The sequence below is a fragment of the Thermothielavioides terrestris genome, chromosome 1, assembly GCF_000226115.1.
Source record: "Thermothielavioides terrestris NRRL 8126 chromosome 1, complete sequence".
In the NCBI taxonomy this organism is placed as follows: Eukaryota; Fungi; Ascomycota; class Sordariomycetes; order Sordariales; family Chaetomiaceae; genus Thermothielavioides; species Thermothielavioides terrestris.
The window spans coordinates 9,980,316-10,000,000 of record NC_016457.1 but is presented as its reverse complement, the minus strand read 5'-3'; the positions used below and the strand labels follow the sequence as shown (position 1 = coordinate 10,000,000).

General features: G+C 58.5%; 8 protein-coding genes across 8 annotated transcripts in view; 6 read left to right on the top strand and 2 right to left on the bottom strand.

Moving 5' to 3' along the window:
• The window catches only part of THITE_124045 (uncharacterized protein), a gene marked incomplete at both ends in the record, with an annotated part of 4,111 nt that extends 577 nt beyond the window's left edge, over positions 1-3,534 (top strand). Inside the window, 5 exons of the mRNA XM_003651087.1 lie at positions 1-1,107; positions 1,842-2,018; positions 2,085-2,120; positions 2,182-2,666; positions 2,740-3,534. The exon at positions 1-1,107 is cut by the window's left edge and continues 291 nt beyond it. Of these exons, the coding sequence (XP_003651135.1) occupies positions 1-1,107; positions 1,842-2,018; positions 2,085-2,120; positions 2,182-2,666; positions 2,740-3,534 (2,600 nt within the window). The remainder of the gene's footprint in view (positions 1,108-1,841; positions 2,019-2,084; positions 2,121-2,181; positions 2,667-2,739) is intronic.
• Positions 3,535-3,769: 235 nt separating this feature from the next.
• THITE_2111148 (uncharacterized protein) lies at positions 3,770-4,726 on the top strand. Its single transcript, XM_003651086.1, has 2 exons — positions 3,770-4,159; positions 4,248-4,726. Exons 1-2 carry the CDS (start codon positions 3,948-3,950, stop codon positions 4,423-4,425), a joined length of 390 nt encoding a protein of 129 aa, XP_003651134.1. The 5' UTR covers positions 3,770-3,947; the 3' UTR covers positions 4,426-4,726.
• A 1-nt stretch (position 4,727) lies between these two features.
• Positions 4,728-5,571, top strand: THITE_2111146 (uncharacterized protein). The gene has a single exon (XM_003651085.1). It carries the CDS (start codon positions 4,794-4,796, stop codon positions 5,226-5,228), a length of 435 nt encoding a protein of 144 aa, XP_003651133.1. The 5' UTR covers positions 4,728-4,793; the 3' UTR covers positions 5,229-5,571.
• Positions 5,572-6,125: 554 nt separating this feature from the next.
• On the top strand, positions 6,126-8,732 carry THITE_2111144 (uncharacterized protein). The gene is made up of 5 exons (XM_003651084.1): positions 6,126-6,443; positions 6,557-6,637; positions 6,714-6,859; positions 6,958-7,583; positions 7,673-8,732. The coding sequence occupies exons 2-5, from the start codon at positions 6,625-6,627 to the stop codon at positions 8,508-8,510; spliced, it is 1,623 nt and encodes a 540-aa protein (XP_003651132.1). The 5' UTR covers positions 6,126-6,443; positions 6,557-6,624; the 3' UTR covers positions 8,511-8,732.
• Positions 8,733-9,156: 424 nt separating this feature from the next.
• Positions 9,157-10,122, top strand: THITE_2111142 (uncharacterized protein). Its single transcript, XM_003651083.1, has 3 exons — positions 9,157-9,430; positions 9,492-9,676; positions 9,737-10,122. The coding sequence occupies exons 1-3, from the start codon at positions 9,272-9,274 to the stop codon at positions 9,816-9,818; spliced, it is 426 nt and encodes a 141-aa protein (XP_003651131.1). The 5' UTR covers positions 9,157-9,271; the 3' UTR covers positions 9,819-10,122.
• A 789-nt stretch (positions 10,123-10,911) lies between these two features.
• Positions 10,912-12,008, top strand: THITE_2169781 (uncharacterized protein). Its single transcript, XM_003651082.1, has one exon. It carries the CDS (start codon positions 10,972-10,974, stop codon positions 11,692-11,694), a length of 723 nt encoding a protein of 240 aa, XP_003651130.1. The 5' UTR covers positions 10,912-10,971; the 3' UTR covers positions 11,695-12,008.
• THITE_2086288 (uncharacterized protein) lies at positions 11,977-15,088 on the bottom strand (the record flags this gene model as incomplete). The annotated part of the gene is made up of 4 exons (XM_003651081.1): positions 11,977-13,314; positions 13,385-13,521; positions 13,601-13,946; positions 14,012-15,088. 4 exons carry the CDS (start codon positions 15,086-15,088, stop codon positions 11,977-11,979), a joined length of 2,898 nt encoding a protein of 965 aa, XP_003651129.1.
• A 375-nt stretch (positions 15,089-15,463) lies between these two features.
• On the bottom strand, positions 15,464-17,207 carry THITE_2142597 (uncharacterized protein; the record flags this gene model as incomplete). The annotated part of the gene is made up of 7 exons (XM_003651080.1): positions 15,464-15,659; positions 15,722-15,804; positions 15,868-16,346; positions 16,419-16,629; positions 16,696-16,832; positions 16,896-16,991; positions 17,054-17,207. 7 exons carry the CDS (start codon positions 17,205-17,207, stop codon positions 15,464-15,466), a joined length of 1,356 nt encoding a protein of 451 aa, XP_003651128.1.
• Between the last annotated feature and the right edge of the window lie 2,478 nt (positions 17,208-19,685).

Genomic DNA, 19,685 nt, shown 5'->3' with positions numbered 1-19,685 from the left:
CCAAGCTCAGTAAGGCGCTCTTGACGGACTTGGCGAAGCTCCAGTGGCGCGATGAGGCCTGGTACAAGTCTGGCAGCGTCGACATCGTCCACGACGAGGTCACCGGCGTGGACTTCGGCACCAAGACGGTCACCACCAAGTCCGGCGGCAAGTTTGCTTACACCAAACTGGTCCTCTCGACCGGCGGGACACCACGCGTTCTGCCGCTGCAGGGCTTCAAGGAGCTGGCAAATATCTTCACCCTGCGCAATGTCCACGACGCGAAGCGGATCGTCGACGCCATCGGAGATAAGGGCAAAAAGATCGTGATAATTGGGTCGTCCTTCATCGGCATGGAGATTGCGGTGGCCACGGCCAGCGGCAATGACGTGACGGTTGTGGGGATGGAGAAGGCGCCGTTGGAGCGCGTGCTCGGTGAGAGGGTAGGCAACATCGTCAGGAAAGGGGTGGAGGCGAAGGGTGTCAAATTCTACATGTCGGCCGGCGTCGAGAAGGCCGAGCCTTCTGCGTCCACGCCGTCCCACGTCGGATCCATCCACCTGAAGGATGGCACCAAACTCGACGCCGATTTGGTGATTCTCGGCGTCGGCGTCGCGCCGGCGACCGAATATCTGAAGGGCAATAGCGCTGTGCAGCTCGAGCAGGACGGGAGCCTGAAGGTGGACGAGGCGTTCTCGGTAGTCGGCCTCAAGGACGTGTATGCGATCGGCGACATCGCTACGCACCCGTACCGCGGCCCCGGCGGCGAGGGCAGGCCCGTGCGGATCGAGCACTGGAACGTGGCGCAGAACTCGGGCCGGTCGGTGGCCAGCCACATCCTGAAGCCGGACCGCACGCCCGAGTTCTACACGCCGGTCTTCTGGAGCGCGCTCGGGTCGCAGCTGCGGTACTGCGGCAACACCACGGCCAGCGGCTGGGACGACCTGGTGCTGCAGGGCGACCCGGACCAGGGTAAGTGGGTGGCGTACTACGCCAAGGGCGAGACGGTCGTGGCCATGGCCAGCATGGGCATGGATCCCGCCATGGCCCAGTGCGCCCAGCTGATGTCGCTGAACCGCATGCCGACCAAATCGCAGCTCCAGGCCGGCTTGGACATTCTCAGCATCGGTCCACCGCAGTGAGCTGAGGCTATTGCGGTGGGTAGGTTGAAATTTTCGCGTGTCCCTCAGTGAATTTTACTGTATGTTACACGTTGATCGTCGCAATCCACAACTACCTTACCTGGTGACCCTGACCGTTCGATCTGTTCGGAATATCGCTTTCTCGGCCAAACCACCAGGGCGGCTCGGCTAACAACTGGGCGATGCTTTGCTGGTTGCCCCATGAAGCATGATCGTAGTGTATGTAATTCATAAACACCCCTTGCTGTTCATCGAGCGAGACGGACACTCCCACCCGGCCTAAGTTGCGCAGCCCGGAAGTGGCTCTTGCGCCAATCGCGTAATTACCTAACGAACCATAACATGAGCTTGGACCAAATTTGCACCTGAACAGTCACCTGTGATATGAAAACGCGAAGCTTGACGGGCAATGAACACGGCAAGCATGTTGTTTTCTTCAAGTTGAAAGCATGATGCATTCACACGAGCCTGCATTATTAGTTTGACAGGGTACGACTGCCCTTCTCCCTCCGACATGGACAGATCGCGTCCAAAAAGGATCGGCCTTTCACCCAGACTAACCGTTCTCCGTCACAGGCCACCCCGTCATGGACATTGGCAGCAACTTTGGGATCTGGGCGCTCTTTCGGTCCCTTCTCGGGCTGCTGGTCCTCTTGTTTGAGCTCATATTCATATCATTGCTGGCTCTGGTCGTCTACCGCCTCTGGTTTCACCCGCTAGCCCGGATCCCTGGGCCGAGACTCGCGGCCATCTCCAACGCCTGGCAGGCGTTTTATGTGAGGAATGGGAGATCCCGCGACTTGGGAAAGACGCTTCATCAAACTTATGGACCAGTCGTCCGCGTCGGGCCCGACGAGGTGTGGTTCAACTCCGCAGAAGCGTTCAAGCAAATTTACCGTAAGTCCCTGAGATTCCGTATGACTCGATCAGGTCTTGGGCGTTCCTTCTTTTAACAGCATCCAGGCGCCGGGAACGGGTATGAGAAGTCGGATTTCTACTGTGAGTTACGGAGACCTTGATCTCAGAGCAACGGCCGGTACTGATGACCCTTCTTCCCCAGTGGCGACAGCGCTGAATAAGCCCGATCTGGACTGGCGGCTCAACGTGCATTTCCCGGACACGCTCGACCTACTTTCAGAGTTCGACGTCAGGCGGTACCGAACGCAGAGGCGTCTGATCGGCCCGCTGTACTCAACTGCCAACCTCCTGAAATTCGAGGCCGCCGTGGATCAGGTCATTAGACGTGCTATTGCCGAGCTGAGATCCCTGAACGGTGCCGAGGTCGACTTGAAGGAATGGATGCACATCGTCACAGTCGAATGCCTAGGGGCCGTGGTGCTCTCGTGGTCGCCGAGATACATCGAGAACCGGTCTGACGGCGGCACCAGCACCCAGAGCTATCTCGGATGGAAGCGAAAGAGCGTCTTCGGCCTGTTTCCCGCGGTGACCAAGATCGCGTTCCTTTCCAAGACTGTCGGCCGCGCGTTCGCCAACATCTGGGGTGTGACCTTCAAGACGCCAAAGAACTTCAAGCCCTTCTTTACGGTGAGTGAACCAGGAGGGAACCATTCCTGGCGCGTAGCTACCCGGGTCGAATACTGACGAGGCAGTTCATCAGCCCGTTTACCAGAAGTCGTCCAAGAGGATTGCTAGTGCCCTCCGCGAGTCAGCCTCAGCTCCGACGACAAAGGACCGCCGTAAAGACCTCCTTGCAGACCTGATCCAGCTCCATAAGGACCGGCCCGAGTTCACCGAGACATACCTGCGCCGCCTCGCCGTGACCAACTTCGGGGCCGGCCATGAAACCATGTGCTCGGCGCTGACCGCCACCATGGCCATGATCGGATCTCATCCCGGTGTCCAAGACAGAGTGTCAAGAGAGATTCGCCGCAATCCGGGACCACCATCCTACGATGCTGCGGTGCGCATGCGGTACGCACAAGCGTGTATCAAGGAGGCGCAGCGTTTGCACCCCGTTATCAGCATGTCGCTCTCGCGCAAGGTGCCCGCCGGCGGTCTCTCCGTCCATGGCTACTTCTTCCCAGCCGGCACCACGGTTGGCTGCAACCCTGTAGCGCTGCACGTGAATCCCGACATCTTCGGTGACGACGCCGCCGAGTACAACCCAGACCGGTGGTTGCGCGATGATGACCCGGCCAAGGTGCGGATCATGGAGAGAACGAACCTCACGTGGGGTGCCGGGGCCAGGGCGTGTCCGGGGAGACACCTCGCCGAGATGGTTGTCTACAAAGTGATTCCGGCCTTGCTGAGAGAGTTCGACTTGAAGATCACGGTCCTGCCCAAAGAGGAAGAGATGCCCTGCTACTTCATAGCGATGATGACAGGCGTTAAGGCGAGGTTTATTCCAGCCGACTCTCGAGATAGACTAGGTAGCGGAGAAAGCTCAAGGTGAGGGTGTCGGAAAAAGAGCCAAGCGTAGACCCAGACACAGTGTTCGCCCAAACGGCCTGCCACCGTATGGTGGTGACGGACATTGGCCTGGGCATGATCATGCCACCCAATTCAACTGTGGACCAGTCGAGTAGCCAGTCAGCGACTCCGATACACCTCGAGTTGGCCGAGAATCCACGCGTGTCTCGACCTTGCTGAGGGCACGGGGCGGATAGCCATTCCCCATGGGTGGCGACGGTCATCCCCGCATCCTGCCACCACCTCTGTCACACCTGTGAGGTCATGATCAGGACGAGCCATAAAACCAACCAGATCCCCCCAGATCCATCATCTCCTGTTAAATACTTCGAGATTCGTGCGATTCCCAACAAAACACGCACGCTCTATTCTAAGAGTAATTGCACGGCACCCGTGATGCTCAACCCAAAGACGAGAGTTCTGCAGCGAGGTCTAGGGGCGCTGCTATCTGGGACGAGAAGTGCACCCAACATCGGAGCTTCCCGGCCCAGCCATCCCGTCCTGGCCCGACAGACGCGCAATGTGGCCGCGGTCCCCGGCAAGGACCCGAACAACATGGGCGGGCCCGGCGGCCAGGAACATCTGCCCGAGAGCAACGCGCTCAGGAGGTGCGTTCCCGCCCGGCACCGTTTTACCCGCAGTCTGCAACGCAGTCTGCACCGCAGTGCATGCTGACTCGAGTCGGCGCTCCGCTAGGAGGTACGCCATGACCACCATCTGCGGAATCATTGCGGCGTCGTCCATACTCCTGGCTGCGCGGATGGCCCGGCGGAATACCGACCCCAACGCGGGTTACGTGCTGGTGCACGACAATTCCAAGGGGGAGCTCGACGATGTCAAGTACATCAAGACGACAGATCTGCCAAAGTCGTAGCAAGACGGGGGTGTTGGTCAGTCTATACAAAAAAGGGACAACGCAAGGACGGACGTTTCTGCTGTCGGCCATGTTGTGAGGATCTGGAAGGATTGGAAGTCGCATTGAGAATTTGATGACCACCATTTGTTGATACACGATTTCTAGTAGCCGCACCGGCGTGCTATTGTTGTTTTGGCTTGGATATCCCTGGTGGACAGATGCGGTTGCGTAACCGTGTCGTCATTGCTCATCTACCTAAACTACAAGTTCATCTGGCTACCCATCTCGTGTCTCGTTTGCACCGGATTGTGCAGACCCCTGATTCCCTAATCCGCTTTTACATATATGCATCACCACATGAAACCTCCCGCCGCCTACCTTTGACAATGGGCTTGCCATATTCGAAGCAAATCCACCACGCGTTCGACCAAGTCACGCCTCTCGTCGTCGCCGGGTTCAGAGTTCTGGAGACGAGCCGGGACATCGCCATCCTGGTGGCCCTCATCCAAGTCGTGACGTGTCTGCTCCTGGCCGTCATCCTGCTGGCGGCGCTGGCGCTACTTATCACGGTGAATCCGGATCTCGAGCCGGAGCGCCAAGCAATCGTCACGCCCGTGATAAGATGGCTCGCGTCTTGGGTGAGCTCCCCAGAGGACCGAAAATGGCTGGAATTGGTCGTGTTTGTGGTCTTGGGCGGGGTGTTCCTCGGGTCCTGGGCAGGCTACTACGTGATGCGGGACCCGGTTGTGATCCAGGAGGAGAGGATTGGCGATACGGTGGCGGACCAGCTGGCTGAGGAAACAGAGCCGGGTGCAGCATGATAATTAAGGGGCTTAACGAGGTACGGGAGGACAACCACGAGCAATCATGTTCAGAGCTTCGGAACTCATGTTGCACAGCGTTCACCACGAAGTTTTGGTGCGGGTGAGCCGTTGGTGCACCTGTCTCGCCTATGTATTGCGACCCTCGGATATGGCAAGCCGGCTTGCAGATCATGAGAGGCGATCCTGAGGTTCCCCTCCGTCTGTTTGCACCAACTTGTTCTAGCCTCCCCGCGACGTCGCCAATGTCCTCGGGTTCGCGTTTGTTGTTAACACTTGCAGAGACTGGAAAGGCCGCGGCTGATTAGTTACCTCAGCCGCTTCTAGGCGAAATACATTTTGGGCTAAAGGTTAATGACATGATAGACGGACATCAGAGATTGGATCATTTTCGACATGCACACAAACAGCCCGGGAGGCTTTCGGTGGTGCGAGACTGGCTGCCGCAACTTCGCTGTCTCCAAAAGCGCTTTGGAGCTTCCCTCGTGCTTGGAGCGCGAAGAGCTGTTGGTCTGTTACCACGTAGATGACGGTTTCGGCCCGAGCCCGTGCCCAATGCTACAAGCAAACAACCTCCAGCTTCAGTTGCTTGCATCCGATATGGCTGCCGCTGTCCCCACCACACGGCCCCCCCGACAGAGACCCAAGCCTGACTCCGGGAAACGGATCCCCAAGGGCCTCTCCTGCTCCACCCTCCCGCACGGAATGCATGTCAACCCGAGGCTCGTCCCCGCCTCCCCGCCTCCTGCCCCGCACATCTCGGAACGGGGCGTGGAGGCATCGGATGTGACGGGGCGAGCAGCCATTGGCCATGTGACGAAGAGCCCTGTCTCAGCGAGGGGCGGCAGCTCCGGGGATGCTGGCTCAAGATGGGGGACTTGAACTTTGTCATGCTTACTCACGAATAGTAAAGAGTTCTTTGCAGTATACGCTAGTCTGGTGTGGAATCTTGTTTTCAAGCCCGTTACTGCGGAAGCCACCCTCGAGTTGATACCCTCGCGGGCCATCACCTTGAGTGAGCGAGTTTTTGGGTGCACCCTCTGTCTTAATACCCCCGACCGACAACGCCCGTCCGGCCGTCCACATCTCTTGAAACATTCCTGTGGCTGTCGAATACCCCGGTGATGGCGGCTGCAGAGATCGTAAAGACCGATCTACTGATCGTAGGGGCTGGCCCAGCCGGGGCTTCGCTCGCCTGTTTCTTGGCCGCACATGGTATGTGGTGTTGCCGAATGCCGTCCGCCACGCAACCTCGCGTTAGCCGTTGTCGGATCCTCAACTGGCGTTGCACGACACAGAAATATAACTGAACCAATTCGGCGATGCAGGGAGAACGGGGATTATTATCGCCGCGGCCCCGGGCACGGCCGAGACCCCCCGTGCGCACATCACCAATATGGCGGGGCTTGGTGCGTACCATCAGGGTCCTAAAATAATCAGATTGGATATGCGAGCAGCCGAGTCTGACATGGGGACGGGCCATAGAGTGCCTCCGAGACATTGGCCTGGAGCAGGAGTGCCTGGACGTGGCAACGCCTAGCCACCACATGGCGCACACCAGATGGTGCCGCAGCATGGCCGGTGAGGAGTTCGCCCGCGTCTATTCGTGGGGCCACGACCCCAAGTACAAGGTATATTAATGCCAGGAACACGTTTCCCGGGCGAAGGTCCCTGCTGTTAACGCTGCTTCCCCTGATCAACTCCCCGCACTAACACAGCAGGGAACCAGGGCGACTACGAGCTGGCGAGTCCGTGCAGCCATGTCGACCTCCCGCAAACCCTCCTGGAGCCGATCCTGACGAAGAGGGCCCTGCACAAGGGCTGGACACTGCGGTTCAACACCAGGTTTCTGCGGCTGACCCGCCCGGAGCCGGACGTCATCATCTCCGAGGTCTTCGACGATGTCACGAAGACGACGTACAAGATCCAGTCTCGGTTCCTCTTCGGCTGCGATGGCGCCCGCAGCCAGGTCGTCCGCGAGCTGGGCATCCCGCTCATTAAGAAGCCCGGCCAAGGCCTGGCGCTGAATGTGCTCGTGCGCGCCGACATGTCGCACCTCGTCGCCAACCGGGTCGGGAACCTGCACTGGGTGTTCCGGCCCGAGGAGATGGACTCGCCGCCCTGGGGCTGGGCCGCCATCGTGCGCATGGTCAGGCCGTGGACCGAGTGGATGTTCATCTTCCTTCCGGCTCCGGGCGCCGACCTGACCGCGGACGACATGGACGCCAGCGACGAGGAATACCTGGCTCGCGTGAGGGAGTTGATCGGCGACGAGTCCGTCAAGGTCGAGCTGCTTCACGTCGGCAAGTGGGCCATTAACGAAACCGTGGCCGAGTACTACTCGGATGGCAACGTGTAGGTTCCGCCAGACCGGAGAAGCACAACTCCCCAACCAACTCGGACATCTAGATCGCGGGGGGTTGACATGTGCTAATTGACTACAGCTTCTGTTTCGGCGACGCAACGCACCGCCACCCCCCGTTCAACGGCCTCGGATCCAACACGTGCATCCAGGATGCCTTCAACCTCGCGTGGAAGATCGACTACGTCATGTCCGGCAAGGCCGGCCGCGCGCTGCTCGACTCCTTTAGCCAGGAGCGGCAGCCCGTCGGCGTCGACATCATCACGCGCGCGAACCAGGGACTGCGGGACCACATCCACTGGCAGAAGACGCTGGGCATGCTGGAGCCCGACGCGGCCAAGCGACGCGAGATCCTCGCCGAGTTCGACGACCCGGGCGAGAAGGGCCGCAAGCGGCGGCAAGACTTCCAGCGGGCCATCGAGACCACGACGACCGAGTTCCACGGCCTCGGCATCGAGATGAACCAGCGCTACGTCTCGGCGGCCGTGTACCTCGCCGACCAGGGCCCGCCGCCGCCGCCGCCCGAGGACAAGGTCCGGACGCACCAGATCACCACCTACCCCGGCCGCCGCCTGCCGCACGTCTGGCTGAACACGCGGTCGCCGGGCAAGCGCCTCTCGACGATCGACCTGGCCGGCCACGGCCGCTTCTGCCTGCTCACGGGCCCGGGAGGGCGGCCGTGGAAGGACGCTGCCGAGGCCGTGTCGGCGGCGCTGGGCGTCGAGATCGTCGCCTACTCGATCGGGTGGAAGCAGGACTACGAGGACGTCTACTTTGACTGGGCGAAGAGGCGCGAGGTCGAGGAGGACGGCTGCGTGCTGGTCCGTCCCGACAGGTTTGTCGCATGGCGGTCGAAGGCCATGGTGGATGCGCCGGCTAAGAGGCTCGAAGAAGTGATGAGGAGCATTTTGGCGCTGTGACTGCTGTAGCCTGTTTCCGGGCGAAGATCGACAAGTATTTTGACGGATGGATGGACGGTTGACGTTGTTGGTCCCTAGAGCATGAGCGAGCTTTGGCTAGATGACAGATTCGCCGCTTGAGCGCGGTCCATTAATAGCTGGTAGCTGGAGATTCTGAGTCGAGTACAGTTCACAAGTCGGCATTCCCGCATGGTCAAACTTGTTTGCGCGTGGGTCGATGGGCTAATGTAACGAGCTGCAACATGACGTTGTGATTCCCTCCGTCAGCGGGGGCTGCTGCCCCCAAGCACTCAGGCGCTGACGGCATTGTGCCGATACCCACCCTGCAGGGCCTTGGATCTGCACCCTGTGAGCACGCAGATACCGTCAGTGGCATGGGAACGGCCCAATATGAAGCAGCGTTTGCTGTCAGTCAACACACACAAACCTTGGCAGCCTGTCACCCCTGAATGGTTGTTTTTGGTGCTTCGACAATCTTCTCTGTCATACGCCCGTGGAGCGAGATAGTTGACGTGCGGTGTCATGCCTCGACCTGTCATGCCGTGGCTGCACCAGAAACTGGGCACAGCGTCAGGAAGGTGCGGATGCCCGGCGGTATAAGGTGTCTGGTTTACGGGTAGTGACGACGTCTGGACCATGTTTCATCCTCTCCCACCAATTCCCAAGCCACCACAATTTGCTATCCCCGAAGACCTCGGATTCCCGGTCCAACGGATCACTAGTCCTCAAACCCGTCTAGCACACAACCCAATACGAACACCATGGTCCGTGGAGGGACGCGCGCCCGCACCGGGCTATCGCTTTTTTTGCTCGCCAGCAGCGCGCTGGTATGGATCTCGGCCGTCATCGTGATGGGCATCCTGGCCTATCTGGTGTCCAAGGACCGGGGCGGCGACCATATCATCTACGAGCTGGTGATTGTAAGTCGGACGTATGACGGCGTTTGTTCCGGCTCGGCAACTGACTGGGACGGTCGTGCAGGCTGTCTTGACGACTGCGTTTTACCTCCTCGCATTCTTCTTCAGCGCCTACCCAGGCCATGTCATGATGTTCAACCTGATCTTCTCGTACCTCTGGATTGTCGCGGTCTCCTTCACTGCTTCCGACTGGAGCTACAGCCACGACGCCCTGCTGCTCACGGCGGAGGCCTTCAGCTTTATCGCATTGTGAGTCCCACCGAGGACCCAGGAGGAGGTATGTGGCCATGCTAACACATCATCTCCAAGTTTCTTCCTCTTCTTCAACGTCCTGTACGACTGGCACTACGGCTTCAACCTGGGAGGCGCTCGGCCTCGGGCGGTCGTCTAGGCGGAGGCGCCCCCAAACAGGAGGCGATCTGCGGCCAGTTCATCGCGAGCAACCCAGCCTGGACCAGTGAGCGCAATTTGCGGGAACCATAACTGTAATCGGGGTGCAGCAGGATGACACAACCTGAGGTGAAAGAGAGCGTGGCGTGGGTCGCATGGTTGGCGAGGTTCATAATCTGTAAGAGTTTAAGAGACTGTACGCGTGTTGTGCTTGCCTAGAGGATAGAACAGCCTTTTGCAGTGGCCCTGGTGGGCTGCGTGGTGTAAGGTACTTGTGCCGCAATGCTCCGGCCAGCCTCCAACAACATCCCCTTGGGCCTATCTAGGTATGCTTGTGCTGGGCACGCTTTGTGTAGGCTCACGTCGTCTAATCAGCCGTGGTGTAATCAACTATCGCTCTCGTCATCAACAACCCTGGGAAGCTCTGTTGCTCAGTCTTGCGAGCCACGCAGGCGGTGGCCTCTCGGTAACCGCGAACCGGACACACTGGCCGATCGATGGCGGAGCCGCGGCATTCCAGCCGGGCTGATTCTTGAAACACGAAACAGCATTGGTGTACCTCGGCATGGGCATCGGCGAGCAGCTGGTAAACACTCATGGCCGATCACGAAGCTCTTTCCTCGAGGGCCCACCGACAACGCGTCCCCAGGTCCCGGACAAGCTCGAGCTCCTCGCAGCGGTGAAAGAGAAGGATTCACCGGGGGGTTACTGCTGCTTGCTCTGAGATTTCCTTTTTTTTTAAAAAAAAAAAAAAAAAAAAGAAGAAGAAAAAAAGAAAAAAGAAATAGGAAAGCAGAAAGCTGAGAATGCGATTGCATCTTTCGGGACAGGCATTGAAGAAGCAGAGTAACGCGACTGAAAGGATTGGATAAAAAACTAAGACTCCTCGAGCCTCGGAGTCGGCAGCTTGAATGCTGATTCCTCTGTTTGCTGGACAGGGGAAAAGTTGAAGTCGAGCATCCCATGCTCCCTGCGGTGGGCCCGAGGCGCGCCTGACACGAACTGGACCCCTGCACAAAACAAAACAAATGCAGCGCGTCTTACACGGAACACGCATCGCTTACAAAGTCGGTGTGTGGCATCAACCGGCAACTCCCAGCCTATGCTTCGAGACCATCTTCAACTTTCTCAAACGTCCAGCTATCATCCGCACAATGAACGCTCTTCTCGCTGCGGGCCCGGCGAACGCCAGCCCAACCTCCATCAGCACGCTCCCCTGCACTGCTGACCGGCTCCGGGTTCGGACTCAACAGCCTGCTCTCGCGTCTCGACCCCGGGCCAGCCGCGTTGCGCAACAACCACGGCAATCTCTGGGTGTCCGGCTTCGCCCATTAGGAGCCAAAGATGGCAGATCTCCCTCCAACAATGCATCCAGGGTTGGGCAGTGGCTTGCCAACGTCGGTGCGGAGTACGCTGAGACGGCGGCACCAGCTCCGACACGTTCCTCTCGGCCTCGGGCCTCGAGCTGGGACCTGCCACCGCGTGCCACATCCGGCTGCGTTCCGAGTCGTACACCGCTTGCCGACATCACCGCTCGAGCATTAGCTGTGGAGAGCGCCCCAGCAGAGCCCGCGGCACTGCCCGCGAGGCGAGCCGCACGGGACGCCCGACACATGCAGACGAGGCATCGGCGGAGGCCCTCGCTCTGCCGGGGCCTTGCCGATGACATCAATCTCCTGACGGAAGACGAGGCGAGACGGCTGTTGCTCTTGTCTGCCCAGTCCAACTCGTACCTGGCTGCCGCCATCAGAGAACTGTCTTTCGGCCGGTCGAGCGACGCTTGGGACGTGAACCGAATGCAGCTGCATGCACGCCAGAGCTGTCTAGTCGATACGTTCGACGGGAGCGTCGTGTCGAGGGGCGTTCGGTGCTGTTAGGGCTCTCGATAGTTTGGATGTGCAGTGCCAGCTGGCTCTGTGTGACCGCAGGATTCATTCGCTATCTATCCTTCACTTCAGTTTTCGACGTGATCTGAGGCGTGGCAGACCTGCTTGAGGGTGTCGGAACGGACACTGTTGAGATCTGGGTGGATAACGGCGCACCGGTGGAAGCAGACATGGGGGTTCATCGGGAGCATGCCATGGAATTCGTGGTCGCGCTTCCATCACCTAAATATCCAAGGGGCCTACGTCCGCTGTAAATGAGGTACCTACATCGTCTTAGTCCACAATCCAGACTTGAGTCTCTTCACACACCTCCGCCGTCACATCATGCGAGAACCGTACTGGTATCTGCGCCCACATGAACTGCTCCAGATTGAACCCAATGCAGTCACGAACAGCCCGGGCGAACGCCGCGTCCGACGCGCACTTCCTCCCCATCAACTCCTTCATGACGCGCCTCACCCCCTCCACAGCCTTCTCGCGTTCCTCTCCGTCCCCGCTCCCCTCCCCGACCTCCAACAGTCTCCTCGTCGCTTCATGCGCTGCCACTTCGAGCGCAAGCCCTCGCAGCGTCTCAGCAAGCAAGGCATACCCGGCGCTAGCCACATCCACAAGCACCATCCGGTCGCGGCGCACCCTCATCATCCCCGCGCCCGCCGCGGACTCCTGGCCCGGCTCCAGCTGCACCATGAGACAGTAGCGAATCCCGGCCCGCTCGGCGTCAGGATCATACAGTATCGCACACCTGCCAGAGCAGACGGACTCGGTCAGCGGCGGCGGCGGCGGCGGCAGCGGCGTGCTCCCCGCGCGACTCGCCCCGCCTTGTCGTCTGTTCTTGTCGTCGTCGTCCTGTTTGTCGTCCAACTCGCCCATCAAGCCTCTTCGGGCGCGGTGGAGGTCCATTAGGCGCAGCCACTGCTGTGTTGCCGGCTCCCGCACGAAGAGATAGTCTTCCGATGGACGGTTGAAGGTTCCCTCCCATGGCTGGAGAGGCAGATGCGGGAGGAGGGGGGATGCGCGGAGGATCAAGCCCGGCATCTGCACGCGGAGGCCGAGGGGCGTTGGGATGCCGAATTGGCGCGGTGTTGTGCGTCTGTCGCTGCTGGCACTGGCTGGGGTGGTGGCGCTGCTGTTGCCCTGGTCGGACGCGGTAGCAGTTAGTAATTCGGGCTGGGCTGTCTCGGACGAACCCGTCGGGATGCCGGCGTGTGCGAGGTGGAAGCGCATCATCCGCGTGTTGAGGTCCATCACGCCCTCCGCGGCGCCCGCGTTGGCGCCGAGCAGGCTGCGCGGCGCCCATCGCCAGCCGGGGATGTCGAGCGTCGCGTCGGCCGAGAAGAGCATGGCGGCCGGGAGGCGGCCGTCGAAGAAGAACCGGGCGACCGCCTCCCACACGCGCGCCATGCCCGCGTGGCCGCTGCGCTTGGTCTCGGCAATGATGTCCTCCTGGTCTTGTTGGCTGAAGGAAAGCAGGGTTGCGATGCAGATGGGCTCATCTGCCGGTACGGAGACGGTGCGGAAGTGCAGGCTACGCTGGAGCGAGATGAGCATCTCGTGGGATTTGGGGCTGGGGTGGTTGAAAGGGGGGTGGAACCAGCCCCTGAGATTTGTAGCCTAAAGAGGTTCAAGAGTCTGATTAGTTCGAGAGCGGCAAGGGGAAAAGATGGGGTATCCGCATGCGTACCTCTGTGAAGACATCGATCCAGATCCGCATGTATCTCAGATCGTTGCGCCCTTGTTGGAAAAGCTGCTCGAGAGCCTGTTGGGCGGTAACAGCCTTGTCTGCAAACTGGAAGAAGAGTGTCTGGGCGAGGGCACCCTCTGAAATACCAATCATTAGTTAGATTTGCAGCTAGTTAAGTAGAACGGTGAGACTGAAACCAAGAAAAGCCGGACAGACCCTGCAGTGTCCACAGCCTCCTCATCCAGGCGGACGTTGCAAATATTCTCAGGAGGGCCTCTGCCGCGCTGAGGCTCTCAAAGCGATGGCGCATGATAGACGCATCAAGGACGAGGACGTGCTTCGCGTTGCGGTATACGTCCTTGATGCGCGCAAGCGAGATAGCGTTGCCCACCCGTTCAACGGGACATAGGAGGGTGTCGAGCCAGAAGCGGTATGCCGGCGCCGAGGCATCAACCGCTGTGCCAACTGTCTTCCCAAGCTCGGCAACAAGGCTTGCGACCTCTGCAATCTGGCATTGCGGCAGAGAGTTCTCTTTCGGATTGCCCATTCCATCTGCCCACACCTAGGCCGTTGATCAGCATACACAAGGGAGAACGCGCCCTCGGGCGGGGCTTGTGAAGTGCTCACATGTGATATTGCAACATATGGCACTTCATCACTGTACTCTTCCACCGTCAATTCTGCTCTCAACCCATCGACGCTGCCAGGATCTATGACCGTGTCGAAGCGCAGGACAGGGTATCCTTTTGTGGTCTTGAGGATTGTCTGGACTGTGTTGACATGCTCCGCTCCGATGAAGGCACAGGCGCAGCCTGCAGTTGCGTGTCGTGGCCTGTACGTCTCGTCCAGCTGAAACGCCACGCATCCGTCGGCCGAGCATCCGGTATGGTCGCCGTGCGGCTCTTCCTTCCTCATCCTGCTGAGGAAGTGCTGGGTTCCCAAGCCCTGGTACACCCACCTGAGCTTCTCGATCTCGCTCTTGCACCATCCGTTCTCGAGCATATGCTTTTCCAGCTCCCCACGCGGCTTGAGATAGTTCTGGCTCCACGGGAGGCTGAAGTGAGGCAGTCCATTGGGCAGCAAGCCGAAGTTGGCAGCCGTCACGAAGGAAGTGCAGAACAGCTCCCCTAGCGCGGCAATCGAGTAGAGCACGTCCCGATCGAAGTCGGTATGGATGCCGGTGTGCAGCATGGCGCAGGTAAACTGGAGACAGTCGTGCAGATACTTGGCTCGGTGCGCAACGCCTTGTCTGGTCTGCTTGAACCTGTCCATCAGATGGCTGCCCATACCAGGCTCCAGCAGCTTGCCGCCGCTGATGAAACGTCGGCCATCCTCGTCAACGACAACGAAGTCTTGATACAGCGACTCTATTTCTTCTTTGGCGAGCTCCTCATCGATTTGGCGCGTCCCGTCGTCGGCTTCGTTCAGGCCCAGGAACTCGGCCAGGAGCCCAAAGAAAAACCAGGTCTGGAAGAAGGACTGCTGCTGCGCTTGAGGCGTAGGATGTATCGGCTCCAGATATTCGGCGTCTGTTTGCGTAGCGCCGGCCGTCACGAACCCCCGGAGTGAGGGTGACACTGTCGACATGCGGCCCTTGCGGGCGGCGTAGTCGAGGTATTTGCCCCCATCCCAGTGCTCGGTGCAGACATAGGGAGCTTTCCGGACTGGGAGGGTCGGGGAGGAGGGAACCACTAGCAGATCCATGCCCGGCAACTGGACAAGGTGCTGACCTGGCGGTGACGCTCAGAAGCCGCGATGTTGGAATCGCCGTGAAGGTTGAGGCCCCATTGCTGCGCCCCATCTCGGACAAGTAACTCCCCGCAAATCCCGCGCCGAGCGTCGGCGGATCACCTAATTGCCCGTTGTGCTTCCATTCTCCATTGCTACACTTTGTCCATTCTCGAAGCAAAACCAACTTTGGGGGACTATATTCCTTCGGGTAACTACCTTAATCAGAGAGACTGAAAATGAACCGCAGCAATGAGATGGCCATTGTGATATCAAGCATACGATCGGCCCGCTACGTTTCTCCAAGAACCAACAGTAGTCACTCTCCTCAGTTTCAGCACCATTCGCAGCTCACAGCTTGGTCAGCTCTGGCGTCCCTTCAGCCCGCGGGAACGAGAATTTGGTTTCGACGAAGACCTTCTGGATGTTGTCTTCCTTGGCGTCGAACATGTGGTAGACCTTGTCGATATCCTCGAGGCGGAATCGGTGCGAGAGCATCTGCGTGGGGTCCAGCTGGCCCAACCGGATCTTTTGCAACAAACCGTCCCTGTTGTCCCAATGATGATTAGCATGGTGCTTTCCATTCCGTGGTGCCGGGCCATCACCTACCAATACTTCATGACAGGCGCTTGCCCATTGCCTATGAGCCGAATGCCTCGCTGCATCAGCGAGCCAACATTGAAGTGGTTGGTCTGGCGACAGACAATCAGTGCCTGTACTTGCATCGAAGCCGGCAGGGGCAGCATAAGACCTACGTATCCCACGTAGACGCCGGTAATGCCCGCGCGGCCATAGTTCCTCACGGATTCAACCATCTCATTGAGGATCTCGCTCGTGTCCGTCTCAGCCCCGAGCGACATCTCCAGCCAGTGCATCCAGCCCTTGGCGTACTCGCCCGCGGCACACTCGATGGCCACGTCCGGGCCGCGTCCGCCGCACATGTCCTTGAGCTTGCTGACCACCGTCTCCTTGTTGGTGACGCCGAAGCTGAGCTTCTTGTAGTCGATCAGCTCGAGCTTGTCCTTGTGCTGGGCCGGCCAGCGGTTGGAGATGGCTGAGACGCGGGGCTCCGTGTCGACGAAGATCACCTTGCTCGCACCCTCGTCGATCGCAAACACACCGGCCATTTGCCCAATCGGTCCGGCGCCGAAGATGGCGACCTGGTCGTTCGGGTAGACGGCTGTGTCCTTGACAGCATTGTAGGCTGTTGGGAGGACATCGGAGAGATAGAGGGCTGGCGGTGAAAGGATGCCCGGTCAGCCCAAACATTCGCGATGGCGGTAAGTGACGGATATCGATCACGCACCTTTTTCGTCCGGGACATCATCTGGGATCTCAAGCAGGTTGACATCTCCCAAGGGAACTCGAACATATTCGGCCTGGCCACCGGCGAAGCCGCCAGTGAAATGCGAGTACCCGTAAAAGCCAGCTGTCTGGGAACCGTACATGGCCTTGGCGGTCCGATTGGAATTTGTTTTCTCACATTGCGACGAAAGCTTCTGCTTGCAGAAGAAGCACTGACCCAGAATATCGTCAGCCAGAGACGTGTATGAACGGGGTTCTGTGGTGAGGTTGAGGCCTACCTCTCCACATGTAATCTGGAACGCGGCAACATATCGTTTCCCAACCTGGATGTTCTTCACCGCCGGACCTACTTGGTCAACAACACCACAGAATTCGTGGCCTAGGATATCGCCCTTGTTCAGCTGGATGATAGTCCCTGGCGATTGTCAGCACGTCCAATGATGAAATGGGACAGGCTTCAGCGGCCGCATCTCCGTACCGTGCAACAAGTGCAGATCGCTTCCACAGACAGTTGTTCCAGTGACTTTCAGGATTACATCGCCGTCTTCCAGGATCCGTGGTTTTGCGACGTCAACTGTTGTAGGCGAGTCGAGTCAGCGATGGCTTGCGCCCTCCCCGGACCGGAGGGAGACGTACCGACTTCCACCTTCTGTTTTCCCTGCCAAATCAGAGCCTTCATGGTTTCATGCTGATCGCCCACTTGCTGGTAATTGCTGACATCCTGCTTTAAATTCTCCTTCTCGTGACCAATGGCCTGCTCCGCCGCGTAGGCTGCTCGCGAGGTCGCCATGTTATCGTTTCTTGACTGCTTGCGTACCTAACGAGAAATCAACATATGCTGAATCCCATCCAATGCTCGAGGATGCACAAGCTAAATGGTCTCGCCTAGCTACCTCAACCTCCAAGCCCATCACCCTCTGATATAAAGAAGCCAGCAACCCACGAGCGATCTCGACGTCATCTCAAGATGCTTTAGCCTGCATTCTTATTGGGCATCTGTCCACGCTATGACGGTTCGGACCCGTCATGGCTGACCAGGCGCTGTTGGTTAACATGGTTCCGTCCAATTTGCCGGCCGACGAAGAAAGATCGACGACGTCATCAGGTAGCTGGAGGCGAGCAGGTTTACCATGTGGCTCTCACCCACGCGGCCAATTAAACAGCGGCTAGTAATGACCCACGACACCGTCCACAGGTGAAATATCATGACGAGATGAACCAGGTTGTGCTGTGGCTAAGGCGGAACGTTTTCAAGGCGAAGCCCGGATGGGAGCAAGGGAAAGAGTTGCTACGCTCGAAGCAAGACAGGGACTGGGCCTCTCATCGGCAGCGAAGCTCGGACAATAGGGCATCAAATGCAAAGTCTCTCAAGCTGTCAACTCGGTAGATCGAGGTGAATGGGGCATAATAGGAATCGTCAGTCGTGTTATTTGTTATATTGGTTATCAGCACTGCGCCTCCCTACTACTGGAGCTCATCGTGTCCGCTGCAAGACCAAGAGTATTGCTCTCTCACCAGCAGGCACCTCAGACATGGAGCAGAGACAGGCGTGGCGCAAGTAACTCAGCATCCTCTGCTTCTCGAGTGCAACACATTGACTCGGAATCGGTTGCCTTTGTGCCCAACCCTTGCCTCCCTTGGGGCCTTAACGTGACTTGTCACCAGTCGTGTCAAGTCTCCAAATGGAACAATACGCGCACCTAAGAAAAGTAACTATGTACGCTGGAGGCCCTTTCTTTTCGCTCTGGTGCGCAGTTTATAGCGATTACCGTTTCCGCAAAGAAGCCATTGCTTGCGGCCTGGACCGGATCCAACTGTATCAATGTTTTGTTTGTTCCCCAGGCGTCAGTCGTTTTCTCGAACAATCAGTTGTTCTACGCACGCACAAAGGAGATATATCACTGCCCCAGTAGCAAATACAAAGCGCTGTTTTCCAAGCGGAAACAATTAATAGTGGGAGTGTCTCCAACTTATAGGTTCGCCGTTCCTGTGATTCAGACATTGGGACAAGCTTCCCGAGCCGCCCCGATTCACAGCGACCATCTCAAAGGCTGCGCCACTGCTCTTCATTGTGGAACCTGCCTCCGAAAGCGAAGCCATGAGCGGTCTAGCCGCCTCAGGTGAGACGGCTCATACTCCAACTGGAGCACCGGCCGAGAGTGGCAAGTTGTCTGGGTTGGGGCTTGGGTTGGTAATTTTCGGCTGCCTCTTGACAGTTTTTTTCATAGCAGGATTGTGTTTCATGTTTCTTCCCAGGTGGCGTCGTTCATCTCCCCATCGCGCGTGGGATGATGTCGAGTTGCAGAACAAAGGCAGCGGGCGCACCAAAGCCCCAGCGAACCCTTCACAGCGACCAGTTGTTCAAGTCAACCATCAAGCCAAGGAGCTGAGAAGTGGCTATCAGCAGTGGAAGCAGAAGCGAGATACGAGGCACCACGACCGGAAGGAATGGTTGCGCAACAATCGGGCGGGGAGAGTTGAGCCAAAGGTGTCTCTGGACAATGGCCAGCCACGGCTATCCAGACCTGATAAAGTGCATCATTTCAGTCCGGCGGTAAGGGCGGGTACTTTACCAGGTGAGGATGGCGGCCGGGGAAGGGGATCAACACCTGGCCAGGTGTCTCCTTTTGCCATCTAGAAAGGTTCTGGCCAGGCAGATCCCCAATCCCCAGGCGAGCTTCAAAAAAGAGAAGTGGGAGAAATGTGAATCCGACATGTATTTCGCGAATATATAAGGATCGCCGTTGTGTTTAGGTTAGTTTCGAGCGTCCTGGGAGAGACGGGATATCGTGATGACGCCTGAGATGCCCCCTCCGGAGAACAGGAATCGAGCCCCATTCCCGCTCCGTTCTCATTCCAGCCCCCCGGCTCCTACATCGAGGTCGAGAAAGAAGCTCCGACGCTTTGCCCGATGCCCATGTACCCCTACGAGACGGGCGGCTTTCGAGAAATCGGGTACTGGCGCTCCGGGGCGTGCGCTTGAGGCCGTCCATCTGGAAGTACCTTGCGAGAGCGGCTGTTTGCAGTTGGCCTGGGCCTGCTCCAAAGTCCACTGCACCACCGTCTCATGCGCCGAAGGGTTGTGGCAAGGTTCAGACGCCGTCCGTCCGGGGTCGGTTCGGCGTTTGTCGAACTGTCAACTTGGCAGCGCCCAGGCGTTAGGGGCCAGCATCGGGGGCCGCAATCTCCGTATCGTTTTCATTTCGCCAGTGCTGCCACAAGACGCCCTGACTTCGTAGTAAGATAGTACAGTCATTGCGCTCAAAAC